We start from the raw sequence: 14,899 nt of genomic DNA on the forward strand, positions 1-14,899 counted from the left end.
CTAAATAAAACTCAATAAAAATTGTATCCAAACTAAATTGTTATGAATATCTCAGAGACAATATTCTAGTGATTTTCATGTGGAGGTTAAAACTAATGGTTGGCATATATCTTAACTGAGCAAGCTCTAATAAAATTTTAAAAGCAAACAAAAAAAATATAAACAAAAAGTAGGGTTGCATGTATATATTTTTATTTTATTTTCGTCATCATTTTTCTCTTTACACTTAAAAGTAAAATTTCAAACATATAAATAAAATGAATAACATAAAGAACAACCTAGGAAAATCTAATCTTTGAAGGTTATGTAACAAAGTGAGGAAAATTGTTTTTCCCAAGTTTTACCTGAAAAACATGCATCCACATAGCTATAAAATCTTTGTGTATTGTGCCTTTATTGAGTGGTTTCATTCGCCAAATTGGATATGAAAACTGCTCAGGGTTTATATTAATTGTGTTGGGAAATTAGGCCTTATTTTGATCTAGTTATTGCAATGGTATGTCTCACATTAGCGAAGAATACCTTAAAATGGACAACATTAGAGAAGAATACCATGGAAAAAACAATGGTTGAGAAAAACTAGAGCGCAAAAACCTCCATCTGCAAATTTACTATTTTATCTCAATTTTATTTTAATTATTAACTATTAATTTTTTTATTTTTATTTTTTTACTATTTTTTTTAATGAAATTTGACCATTAGAGAAAAATACCATGGGTTAAACCATGAGTTTGCCCAAAATCTTCTATTCATACATTTACTATATTATCTCAATTTTATAAAAATTATTAATTATTTGTTTTTATATTATTTTAATGTTTAAATTTTTTATTTTTATTTTTATTAATTCCTTTTTTTTTTTCTTCTCAATTTAAATTAGATTTGTGCCAAGTGGCTCCCCGCCCACCAATTTCCTAAGGATTTTAGATTATTCCAATTCTAAAAAATTAATCTAATATAAGAAAATTAATATAAACAAATTTTATTTAGCAAAATAATCCATTTTACAATAAGATGTGTAATTCCTTTTTTTCTCCTAAATTAAAATTAAACCATCTTTTTTCTTATATAATATTAATTAAGTAATGTATATATTGTTAAAACACTTTCTTCTCGTGACATAATTTTTTTGTTATATTTAAAAACTTCAATTATATCCTATCACATTAATATTTTTAATACGATTATACTAATTATAAAAATATTTATAACACTCTACCTTAAAAGCATCAATCCTACTTTAAAAAAGCAAAACAATCCCAACAAAAACAACCTACATAAAAAACAAAACAATCCCAACAAAAACAATCCCTTTTTAATAAATGGGCCTGCCTCACATTAGAAAATGCTAATTTTAAATACATTTTTCAATTTCAATGACCAACTTAGAAAATAATTATATCATCTTTCATATACTAATAACTTCATTTTTCTTTTATAAATTTTTATCTTTCATTTACTTAATTAAATTAACATAGAAAGCTTATAACACTTTCATAATGATTTACCAATATTAAATTAAGTCTGGACGCGCATAAACACAGTGCACGCAGAAAACCACTTTAATATGTTGATAAAATGACAGGAACCACCTTATCACAAAATGAGATTAAGATATTAACAAATTCCAGTACTATGTCAACAGGTGCTGGGCCATGGCGCTTGCGTGCCCTCTGCGTTCATCTCCTAAAATTTCTCCACAGTTGATGGTCTCAGAACATCCTCCCAATTAATAATTCATATTTTCGATTTGCCATGCAAAACTAGTATGAGTTTCCAATTCACAAACGGCTAACACAAATTTGAAATTACAATTGCAGCGTAATTGGAGCTCGGATTCTTGGTTCAATGGCAGCACGGACCCGCCCAAGGTTCGAATCTCGTGGCGCACGGGTCAATATTTCTGGAGGAAGTTCGTGTGTATTGACTCTCTTTCCACGCCGATATATTTACAGTTCCGACATGGCGATGTTGATCCCGTTCAGGTTAAATAAATCACTGTTATTCCCTCTGCAAGTAAATAGTCATTCGACGGAATTTAAACGACAATGTGTGCTTATTTAGTCAAATGTAGGGCCGCTTTTGCAGTCAAAGATAACAAGAATTCTCCGTTGTTTCTTGTCATCTTGAGTTTCTGTTAATTTGGTTAGATATGGTGATCTTGCATTTCTTTAATGAGTACTTCATAAAACGAACGTCGTCAAATTCAGACTTAATTTCCAGGGTGATCTTATGGTGTAGTTTAAATGGCATTTTTTTACATGAGTATTTACATAAAACGTATGTTGTTAACTCAGCCAACTTAATTTCCAGGGTTCTAGGCGACCCGGGTTTGCGTGGCCCGGCTCACCACTAGACCAATTTATACTACATTTTGCATTTCCCAGCCATTAAGATAAAATAATTTATAGCTTTTTCTTCATCATTCAGACACACATAAATAAATTCGCGAAGTTTAAATTTTATTAAACTTAATTTTTATCTGTATTTTTCTTTTCAAAAGAAAAACTCTTAAGGATACTTCTCGGTATTCATGGATACCACCCTTAGTAAATGAGTTGAACCCTTAGACCAATGCGCCTTACACACAAAGGAATTCAAACTCGGCACTTGCCAGGATGCAACTCAATTTACCAAATGCCTAACAATATGGATGGCAATTCATTGAGGAGTTTTCTATAGTGTTATTTTTTGGAATTTCCGGTCTTGTAATTTGGTGAAAAATTTATGGTGAAATCTTGATTTGTGTTATTTAAACTAGTTTTTTATTGTATATATAGATTCAGCACTCTGCAAAATTCTTAGGGCACTTCTAGTATGCAGAGATTACCTATCAAATTTGTGATTTCAATAAATTCATGCCCGATTTTAGAGAAATTAAGACAGAAAATCCAAAAAAAACTTCCAAAAAATTACACTAAAAACAACTTTATTCATTGATAGAAATTCATTGAACTAAACCCTTCCAGGTTGGAAACATGTATCTCATTGTTAAACACTTTCTTCATAGTGAGATTTATGATACCTTGTCGACCTCAACAAAGAAAAAACATGCCGCTAGGCAGATTTGAACCTACAGAGGAAACAACTTTTCATCTTAATCACTCGGGGTTAAATCCAATTGACAATCTTTAAAAACATTTTGTCTCACCTTGAAGCATTTGGATGAGAGCAAACATGCCACGAAGTATATTTGAACACGGGGAGGCTAACAACTTTCATCTTAATCACCCAGGTTAAATCCATGTGACAGTCTTTAGAAACATTTTGTCCCACCTTGAAGCATTTGAATGAAAATGAGATCATTGCCTTCGCAATGCCAATAGACCCACAATGTACAAACATGTCACAGGCCGATTTTGAATATAGAACCGCAATGTGCAAACATGTCACAGGCCGATTTTGAATATGGGCGGGGAGAATATCTACTCCTCTCAACCATCCAAGCTAGAACCAACCAACACATATATTTCTTCAGTTACTTTAAGAGATTTTTATATTCATTAAATTAAATAATAAAAAAGCAAAGCTAGCTCTAAGACTTAAATTAGAATCGCTTTGCACTGGCTGATTTTTCCAAATAAAGTAAAAGGAAAAAAAGAATTCCAGAATAAACTCAAGCATGGACATATACTTTTCTTAACTCAGGTCTTGAGCTATTTGAAAATCAATAAAACCTGTAAAATAGTAAAAATTAGCTAACTTTATATTTATCATAGGAGCTTAACAAAATCTTTATGTTTTCCTTAATGTCCTTTTGAGATCTACCTGGTAAATAGGGCCTTCTTTTCTTTAGAGTCAAAATTGAGAAATTTTAATTAGAAAAGTGATCTACAATGTCTGGTTTTTAAGGTCTCGTTTGTCATTGAACAGTTCAGCCTGTAGAAAATGGTAAAAATTAACTAATTTTATCTTTAATATAGCAACTTAACAGAATCTTTATGTTTATGCTTTTTTTTAATGTCCATTTGAGATCTACCTAGGGCCTTATTTTGTTTATAATCAAATTTGATAAAATTTAATTTGAAAAGTGATCGACAATGTCCAGTTTTTAAGGTTTCATTTCTGTCATTGGACAGTGCAGTTATGAAATTTCCATTTTAAACAATTCCATTCAAAATTTATTTTAATTCGTCAGCCAAGTCTTTCATTGAATTAAAGTGCTTAATTCCTTTTAGCGGTTTTTACAGCTGCTTAGTTCAGTTTATGCTATCAGTGTTTGATAGTCCAATGCACACACATGGTTTACCGTTTATGAGGTCTAGTTACAGGTTGAAAGCCATGGCATCAAGACGTGTTAAAGTGTGTGTTTTAGAGAGAGAGAGGCAATGCCACCGGGGCTTCAATTCCTTGGTGAGCTTACACTTAGTTTAACTATTCATTGGCTTTTTTGTGTTTCAGCTGAGTGAGCTATGGGATAAGACTTTGAAAGTTAGAAGGGATCCTGTAAAAATTTTTGAAGTCTTTGACACATAGTTTTGTGGTAAGATTTTGATTTTGTGTCTGGATGATCTTATTTTCCGTTATAATATCTCCAGATCAAACGTGGTGGACCTAACAAAACGTGTGGTTTTGCAAGTTTGTTGTTGTGTTAGCAAGGGAAGAGGAAGTGGAGGGTATTCAAACCAAGATTGTGGGTATGTGTTTAGACTGCTTATTCAATTCAGGTTCCTAAAACCTAGAAATTGCTAGATGTAATATTTTAGTTTATTTTTGGCTTTTATGGAGTGAATCAACTTTAGCTGCTAAAATATCAACTAAGGGTGGTGGTGAGCTAAGCACATTAAAGTCGTGGTAGAGATTCGAAAAAATAAAAAGGAAAAACAAGCTTTGGGTTTGTGACCAACTAGACTACTATCTTCCCCTGCCAATCTCCAAATAAGACTGGGAGTCTCTTGATTGTCGATTTCCAAGTCAACAATGACACTAAATGTTGAGATTATGGCCACCAACGAAAGCGGATGTTTCTCTTTGTTGATTTCCAAATGTTGAAAGTCATTCCTTCCATTGTTATGATGTTGCAAATGATAATGAGACATGTAACCAATGTGGATCCATTTCAACTCCGGATCATTTAAGCACTGAGAGAGATCAAAAGAAATTGAAATGCAAATTAGTTGGTACTCAGAAGATCCCAAGTCAAGATAAATCTATACTTTTTTGTATTTTTTTTCCTAAGAAAAATCTATATTCTATATTTTGATAAGAAATCAAAATATACATATTGATGTGCCTTTTGGCACTCCAGAGGACTGAGTCATTCTGCTGCTTCTTAATAAAAAAACTTCACTATATTTACTGTTATAAAAGTACAGTTATTACAGTGTTCTAAAAGTTCATTGGCTACTGATGCCAAATTCCAAAACTTCAGAAAGAGCTATGAACTCCTACTACCAAATTCAGAAAAAGATCACTGCTGCAGGAATTTCATCCTCAGATTTGTTCCTTCTCAATACAGAGAAGTTACCTCTTCAGGCAGAGGACCCCCTCCAGCAGTTTCTGCTATAGCCAGCAATCCATCCTGCAGCGACAAAACTTCGTCAGAAAGTTTATCTGCTTTCCCATTGAGTTCCCGGAATCGGAATATGTGATGAAAGGAAAGATTTTTAAAGCTATTTTTCACCTCTCTGATCTTTTCCATAATTCGAAGGAGTAAATTCTCCAGCTTGACAACCCCATTTTCCCAGTGTATTATAAGCTTAGAATCCCCTATGAACTGTATGTTTGATATCCCTCTATTAACTGCAAATTTTTAACAGCACCTATAATGCACGCATTTCAGCTTTGTTGTTTGTGCTTTGCCCAAAGGCTGCCTTATAAGTAATATGATGATTTTTAGACGAGAATAATATGCTGCCTGATCCACAGATGCTGGGGGTACCTTCACTTGCTCCATCAGAGTAATCCTGCCTTTGAGAAATCAATATCTGGATGTTTTAAAACTCTGTAAGACTTCACCTTTAAAGGCTTCCAAAGTTGTCCATAGGCAAATCTTACTTGGTGACATATCTGAATTGGAGGAATTTCTTTTCCTTCAAATATCATTTCTTTCATAGCTAACCAGATTGCCTAGCCACTGTACAAGGCAGAGCCCTATGTTCTGAGACTGACTTATTAATGCACCAGCCTTTAAAGCAATCTGAGATAGTCTCTCGTTCACACTTCCCAATTCCATTTATTAATTTAAAGCAATCTGAATCTTGAGATAGTCTCTCCTTCCCACTTCCCGTTTTCATTTGTTAATTTCAGAGCTTCACACCTTTTACCTTCTAAATCTGCACTTGGAAAATATTCAAGTCCAAAAAAGAATGCAAATTTAGGGCAACTTCCTAGAAATGCTACCCAATGTCACCCCAGTAGGATTTCCCTTCATTTAGGCGGGTCTCTTCCAGCACAAGGGGGGTTTGCCTAACTGAGATTGCTAAATCACCCTTATTATATTCTTCAACAAACCAGATTTAGCAATAGAAATATTTATGATATTGTGGTGATGAATTCGAGTAGATTAGTGCTCCTTGGGAAAAATGGAGTCAAAATACTTTAAGACTTGAAAGTCTTGATGATGGAAAATATTGAACCCAAGAAGATGCTTTAAACAGCGGTCAGTCCCGTCACAACAGTGCTGCAAAATCACAATCCAGCCAGCGTACAAAGCTCATGAAGAAAGATACTAGTACTCTTATTGCAGTTTTGCTTCTTCACATAAAATCAAGATCTGAAAAATGAAGTAAAAGACAGTCTTTTATTAAAGATAACAATTCAGGTACATAACACAATTCAGATCTGAAATTAGGATCTTGGCAAGGACAAAAGAGTCTCTTCTCAGAGTCCAGACCTCTAGTGCTGAAGATAAACCCTAGGACAGCAGCAATATTTCCAACACAAGAAAGAGGAGAAAAAGATACAATAGCAATCTTACAATAGATGATGACAGCCACGAATATTCCCTCAAATAACAAGCTACAATAGATGATGACAGCTGTGATGAGAACAAGATACAATTGCAGCGTTAAAATAGATTATGACAATCCCGGATATTTCAAATAAGCTCCAAACCTGCACAAGATACCATCGATTACAGTTCAAGAGATATGGATTTCTTCACAATGAAAACGCTTTTGCAAATGGAAGATTTCTCCTTTTATAGCCTTCTATTTTACCATTTTAGGGAATACAATATTATTTGAGTGTTCTAGGTCTCTCTAGAAGCCTTCACTTTTACCTTTTTAGGGAATAAAATATTATTAGAGTGTTCTAGTCTCCTTAGAAGCAGGGTGCTTCCACAAACTAAGCCTTTGAAGATGTCAACCAGTCCAAGTGTCATTTTCCTCTGATAGACATCCCGTATAAAATGTTTTCTCTATCCTTGTGCCACTCTAGAGGCTTCTAAGTGGGATGCCTCTTTTAATTAGGTGTAATACCTCATAGACAATATTTCAAATTTGCTTTCTAGAGTCTTCCAAGTGGGCTGCTCCACAAATTATGACTTTGAGTCTTCCTTCAATAACCTTTTCATCAATAGATGTGCCACATGTGGGCTAGGATTGTGTATGGCCTCAATATGTTTTAGCTCCATGCCATGATTGTACTCAAATCTTGCCTTGAATATTGGACAGATTTTGAATAAGGGTGTACCCAACCTTCTAGAAGGGTCTAAAATGCCACATGTCATCGTTATAGCCACGTTGAGAATGCCACATGTCATACCTCAAAATAAGTATAAAATGCCTCATGAGGTGTGAAACATTCCCTTAACGATAATCATGCCTTCAAATATGCAAATATACCTTAGGGAATCTGAAAATGCATCAAAAATATTTTCAATGAAAGATTATGCATCAACGTGTGTGATAATGTTCCCCATTACCCCTCTGTCAGTGGGGGTACATAGATTTTTTCCAATGCATCATTCACCACCATTATAAGCCCATGGTCATAAGTCAAAACCTTGTAAAAAATCATTTGAGGCTTTGTATTAGGTCTCCTAGACATATGTCTTGTCAGTTTGAGTCTATATCCATTTGGTTTGGTCAGACCATGCCTTGTCCCTTGAAATCTTCACCTTGACGATCTCATCCTTTGTCAGATTGGAGGACCTTGGGAGGCTTATCATGAGGACTCATGGTTTTATGGTAGCCTGCATTTTGTAAGGGTGATCACCAGTGTATGGGCCACTCGAACTTGCATTAAGGTGCACCTATGTCATTCCACATGGTTAGTGTCTATAGAGTCTGTAGGTGACCTTTGCTTTGTGCAATATTACTCATGACAACTCTCACAACATAACAGTCTCTTGTGACAACTTTCACGTTTCTTGAGGTAGTTCACACTTCCCAATGCAAAATGGTCCAAGTGGTAAAAAGGTCAACCTAGTCTCAAATAATAGAGCACAATGAGAGGAACAAAAACCCATGTTTCATATTTTACAAATCCCCAAGGGCATTAGAGATCATCCACTTGGGCATGATGATGTGGCAGAATAGGTTTTGGGGAGGCTTAATAGGGGCAAAACTTGACAAAATTTGACATATAATATGTCAAAATTGGTCTATAGAATGAGAGGAACAAAACCCATGTCTCGGTTTCTCCAAATTCCCAAGGGCGTTAGAGCTCCAACATGGCATGATGACATGGTAGGAAGGTGATGATGTGGCAATGTTGGGCAAGATATGAAGATTTTGAGAGATACCTAGTTCAGATCCAAGCTAGTTTCAGCATACCCAAGTGCTAAAATTGTCAAAAAGTCAAGGGTGTTGGAGATCCAACTTCCATGTGGCTAAGTCGAATTACTAAAGGGAAAGTCAAATAAAAAATAGTCGTTGGTGAAGTCAACTAGTCATTAGAAGGTCTAACTAGCCGTTGGAGACTCGGTGGACCAATTAGTTGAGCAATGGACCATGAGTAAAGGGAATCTTGAACTAAATTATGGAAATTTGTCCAAGTTGACCCCTAGTGGGTGAAACTTGTGAAATTTTAATTATTGTTGCAGTTAACTAGTTATTATTCACCTATCACTTGATTATTTGTCTTCTGCAATTAATTGCGGCAAATACTGAATAAAACACTACTACAACTTCACTGAAAAATAAATAACCACAGGAATTGAGAAAATTATAACACACATACTCAAATAATGAACACCAATATTTTTGGACAAATGTACCTAGAAAAACCCCAGTGTGGGGAAAACCAGTTCTATAGATGAGTATTTTTATTATTCTTCAACAAAATCTGTGATGGAGAAATTACAATTGTTTGTTGTAAATTAGCAAACCTTTGGAAAATTATTTCTACCACTTTTGCAAGTTGATCTACCCTCTTGGAAGCAATTCGGCCTCCCTTTGGCTCCTGATCTTCTCACACGTGCGGCCCTAGCTCTGGCAAACTCACACTGCTGAGGAAATAACTCGGCCTCCCTCTGGATTTCGACCTCAACTGGAAAAATCGACTTTCCTGTGCAAATCGATCTCTCCTGTAATCTGTCTCCTTGCTCCGACAATTTGTCCTCTTGGAGCAATTCGCACTGCTAACTAGGGTAATTCACACCCTTCTCTAGAGCAATTCGCACCACTGGAAAATCGACCTCTCTCTGTAGAAAAATCGATCTCCAAATATCTCTGGAAATCGCTGTGATAAATTCTTTCGGCAATCCTGTCTCCAGACACTGTTGATCTCGTTCTGTTGATGCCCTTGCACTGCCTCTGTGCCTCTGCTATCACTGCAATATTGTGTCTTGATGTGTTCTCCAAATGCCCATCGATTTCCTCTTATAATCTCTCGTTGACGAATCAATGACATGATCTAATCTCAATCGATGGCTAATCTTGACCTCTTCTCATGACTTTTCTAGAAGTCACTAGAGAAAAATCGATTTACTCAATTAATATTGATTAATTAAGTCATTTCCCTAAGTTAGACTTTGGAAAATTAATAAACTCGCTAATTAATTCTAATCAAGGCCTTTTCCTGAGAAATGTTTTTTTAGTATTGGAGGAAATGTGTTTCTTAGCCTCATAGACAATCTAAGAATAGAACACCTGTTTGAGTTACATAAACTAAAAAAACTAAATTATATTATAATATTGTATAAATTAATTTACTAACTCTTTAACTTGTGGATGACTAGTAAATATTTTATTGGGAAATAGTCAAACTAGTAATTAACTAGTCATAATAATATTTTCTATAAAGGCTAGGCTCTCCTCATTTGTAAATGGTTGTTGATCATTTGAGACAAGTGCTATATAATAAAAGGAACTCATTTCCTTGCAAACTTTGTGTACTATTTCCACATATTGGTGGAGTGGATTTTATGTTAGTCTTTTTCTTGCTATGTGTATTGGGTTATTTATTCTTATTCAAATTGTTAATTTAGTAATTTTCATCCTAAAATTAATGTTCTTTGCTATTGAGGAACTAATATACTACGTGGAAGAGAAAAACTAGTGGGGTTTATTCCACTTGTTTTATTTGTTTGTGGTAGAATCAATCCAAGATCTTGGATTGCTTCCTGAGAGGGCTCCACTACTCTTGAGGGTTTTGTATTTTTCTGCATGGAGGGGAAAAAGGTTGGGGACGCCTATAGAGGCTGCTCCTAAGAGAATTGAAATTTAACAAAGAGGGTTAAGCAATAGTGGGGGTGATTTTTGGAAGGACCAAACCCATTTCCTTAACAAAAACCGTCCATGACGACTTAAGAGGATAACATTTCACACTTCGACAAGAGTTGAGACTCCAAGTCACAGGTATAACCACAACAACAACAACAACATTCTTTTAAAATATCAAAACACTTTTATTTTCCGCTCCTAGTTTAGGATTTCTACTTGCTAGTTTTATTTCCATATCATATTAGCAAGTTTGTCTCTTGGGAAAATTATAAAAAGTTAGATCTAGTCCAAGAGTAGAAACATTCAAACAAGTTCACATATTTCCCATTTTACGGGGGTTTGGGCTAAAGTGATTGTTGCTGCAAAATATAGTGGGCCCAAGAAGGGGACACTCAACTAGGCTAACACTAGACAAAGAGACAACAATGTGGTAGTGGCCCACTGTCATTACAACCAAAACCTCCTAGCTCTTTGCGGACTTTCACCGATTGGAGGAGTCCCATTATGAAAGAGGTCACTTAAAATAGGTATTCTAATGGTGAGGCACAAGGTGACACAATGAGGATTTCTACAAGAAAAGCACAATTTTAGGTTCAAGGCTCCAATAGGAGGCAATTCGCCTTCTTGATAGAGGCCTATTTGATGAGGCGCAAGACCTATGGTTTGATTGATAAGTTGAGTGTTGGAGTTACCCAAGGTCAAGGCTAGGAGAAAAGGTTTCCAACAATGTATATTAGCAAGTACAAGGCTCATGAAACCTTCAAAGAAGCCCCTAAGTTGAAGCACGACTAAACTAGGGTTCCCCCTTAGGGAAAACCACTAGGGAAAATAAATTTATAGACAAGATCGAAGTTGATGCCCACCAAAAGTATAGATTTTGTGGCAAATACAATCCTCTGAATGTTATGCTCTCTAATCCCAAAAATTTGCCTTGCCTAGGGATTCACACCAAGCCCTAGTTAGCAAGCTTGGCCTTAAAGGGGCTGAATTTAGAGAAAGAGATTTTATGGATAAAAATGAGGTATGATCACCAACTATATGGACCAGTCCCTTGTTCCTTGGGTAATTGGAGTCTATGATGTGATAGATTTGCCAAAAGGTTACTAAGGAGGCCAAAATCTTGATGCCCTAGCACCAAAACCTTGAACAATTACCTATGCAATGGAAATCAATTTTTTCATGGGAGAGCTAATGAAAGATCACCACTAGGACATTCAATTCACATGTTATGTATGAGTAATGCATGTAATAGTTCATCTAGATAAAATTCAATTTATTTTCTCAATTAGGGCACCCTAACATAAACTAGAATCAACAACATTCCATACATTAGACATAGAAAATAGATCTTCAACAATAATAGCACTTACAAGATAACATGCAAAAAAATTCCATCATTGATTCCAAAGAATAGCTCCAAATGTCAGATTACATCAATAGATCTCAATTTATCCCAAGAAAAGAAGGTTGAAAACAACTCAAGAGGTCGAAGTCCAAGATGTGATGATCAATGACAAGAAGTATCCCTCCTCTATTTATATGAGTAAACTGAATTCTATTTAGCCTACTATCCTCCTAAAAATCATAAAATAATGTGCTAATACAAGCTAGGTTATAATTCGACCTAGTAGCTCATGAAAATAAACTTAAACAACCCTCACATGTGAGCCAAAATAATGATAATGATGACATCATGCTAGTGTAGGCCTCTTTTAGGCAAGTGTTGAGGGTCAAGGGTGCCATGAAGTGAGTAGAAGCCTTCTAAAATCATCTTTTAGGAGTCGGCCTCTAAATATCTCTCAATCTCCCTTCGTGGGTCTCGAAGTGGCCAAAATGCCTATCTTTGCTCCAATGTTGAGGGCTCTCAAGGTGTTGCTAGCCATCCCATGTCTCATTGTGTGAGACCATCCTCATCTGGGCCTTGGATTAGCTGCCATCCCATCTGATCAGTGCTAAACTGGCTAAGGGCATACTAGTCTACGTGCATCATCCCATAAAAGGCAACAATGTGGGGCAAAGTGCTGGAATGCTGTGAGTGTTGGAAGTGCCCAAGGATGCAAATGATGCTCTACAACATTCTGGAGTCCCATGGCTCTCAACGCCTCACCTGTGGGTGTCAATATGTCCCTCTGGAGGACTTGGACGCTAGTTAAGTTGCTCAGACCTATAGATGGAACCACCTATCAATTACACGCAATATCCAGTGTTACAACTTTCACCATTAGGTACATTTAATCATTATTGCATCTAAGTGAACGCTTGAAGTAATGGGAAAATTAACACTTCATACAAGGCTTCCCTTCCAAAATTGTGGCTTTGGTCATGTAATGGTGTTACCTCCCTAGGTAGGAGTGGCTAATAGATGACCCTATTAGGTGTTCTCAACCCACAAGGGGAAGCGACATGTCTTTGGTCCACCCTTTAATTGATAGGTGCCATGTGAATAATGATGAAACAAAGGGGAAAAGACTTCATGGCCAAGTGCCATGGTCAAAGGGACCAACCTAATGGGGATCCTCATCGTAGGTGTATAGATGTGAGGAGGGAGCCTTGTTAGTTTTTGTAGCTCGGACAGGTTTTCTAGTCCTGAGAGGTGTCATTGAGGCTAGAGACTCAAAAGAGTTAATTATCTCCAAGCCCATGTAATTTTTCCTAAGTTTTATCTAGGATAAATATATTAATTAAGTCAATTAGTGATATTTCAAATATTTCCCAAGTATAACTTAGGAAAAGTGAATAATTAACTGACATTAGTTGATATAAGGTCGATTTTCCTCTAGAAGCTTGTAGAAAGTTTCTAAGATGATTTTAGCCATCAATTAGATCAAGTGAACTTCTAACCGTGGACATTTATTCGTGAATGAGAGATTATAAAGGAGATTGATGGGAAGCTTGGTAAAACATACATATACAAGTATTTGAGCGGGTGATTTTCATAAGACACCAGAAGGTTTCAGCAACAGTGATTGAGGAAATATTTTTTGGAGATTCTTGCAATCAGTGTTTTCTGCAGGAGGCTGAGTTTTTCCCAGTGAGGCTGTGAGTTTTAGGAGGAGGCTGAATTGCTCAATGTCTTTGCAGGAGTAGGTCGAGATTATTTGTCAGAAGGTAGTGCAAGTCTTCCGGAGGTCAGATCGAGCTTTCCAGTACTTGTGCGATTTCACCTGAAGCCAATACGAATTTGCTGGAGGCCATTCGAGTCTTCCAGAAGACAGATCGAGTTTATCGGAAGCTAGTGCAAATTTCCAGAGGCTAGTGCGTGTTGTTGGAGGCAGTGCAAATTGCAAAAAAGGGAAGCCGTGGGGTTTTCCAGATTAGCAAAAGTAAAGAAATATTTTTTCAGGAGCTTTGCCAATGAGAGGCAAGCAGTTGTATTTCTCAATAGTAGTTTATTTGCTGAAGATAATAATAAAATCCCTCAGATCTGAAAATTAGTTTTCCCCACATTGGGGTTTTTTCTAGGGATGTTTTGTCCAAAAATACTAGTGTAAATTGTGTGATTGGTTTCTCGCATATTTTCCTGCATTTTTAGTTTGTGATTGGTGTTGTTTATGTTGTTATTCGTTACTTCTAGTAAATGAATTAATTTGCCATAAATAAGTGACAAGAAATAATTAACTGGTTAATAACACCTTCTGGGTAACTAGAATTTCACATGGTATCAGAGTAGTAAAGCATTGAGGTTATTGGTGATCTTAGCGCAAGGGTTTCAAAGGAGAAATCAAGGATTTATCACACATATTTTCTCTTCAGATTTATTGTTTGAGGGTTTCAAAAATGGCTATAGTTGGATTAAGAGATCAGGACATAGTTGATGGTGCGTCGAACTTTGGTGTCTGGAAATCCAGAATCTTATTATTGTTGGAGGAACATGGACTAAAGGAATATGGTACGATAGTTGTAGTTGTACTAGTAGATCCAACACAATTAACAGTTTACCGAAGGGAGAATGCCAAAGCTAGACATATTATCTAGGATGGGATTAAAGATCACATCGTTCCCTATATCGTAGAATTGGATACAACCAAGAATATGTGGGATGCCATCCTGAAGTTGTTCCAGAATGCTACCGTAAACAGGAAGTTGATCCTCAGAGAGAAGCTAAGAAACACCAAGATGAACAAAGGAGAAGGCGTAGTCAGTTACCTCACCAAGATTAGACTTGTCAAGGACGAGTTAGCAGCTGTCGGAGAGAAGATAAGTGATGACAAGCTCGTGAGAACTACCTTAAACGGGTTCTCAAAGCAGTGGGACGTGTTTGTCCAAGTGATTAATGGATGACATGACCT

At 36.0% G+C, this 14,899-nt stretch overlaps 1 protein-coding gene across 4 annotated transcripts in view; it reads left to right on the top strand.

The window, feature by feature from the left end:
* The first annotated feature begins 1,555 nt into the window (after nucleotides 1-1,555).
* Nucleotides 1,556-14,899, top strand: part of LOC149176852 (uncharacterized) — a 338,345-nt gene continuing 325,001 nt past the window's right edge. For 3 of the 4 annotated variants that reach the window (XM_089423223.1, XM_089423220.1, XM_089423222.1), the window contains exons 1-4: nucleotides 1,556-1,709; nucleotides 1,821-1,985; nucleotides 4,402-4,483; nucleotides 4,580-4,637. Coding sequence is in view for 1 of the 4 variants with exons in the window: in XM_089423222.1 (XP_089279348.1) it covers nucleotides 1,656-1,709; nucleotides 1,821-1,985; nucleotides 4,402-4,476 (294 nt within the window). In the remaining 3 variants the exon portion in view is untranslated. The remainder of the gene's footprint in view (nucleotides 1,710-1,820; nucleotides 1,986-4,401; nucleotides 4,484-4,579; nucleotides 4,638-14,899) is intronic. The other variant, XM_089423221.1, reaches the window with a different exon arrangement.

Source organism: Pinus tabuliformis, chromosome 4_1 (assembly GCF_031772625.1).
Source record: "Pinus tabuliformis cultivar Carrire ecotype Pingquan chromosome 4_1, CPIR1, whole genome shotgun sequence".
NCBI classification, from domain to species: Eukaryota; Viridiplantae; Streptophyta; class Pinopsida; order Pinales; family Pinaceae; genus Pinus; species Pinus tabuliformis.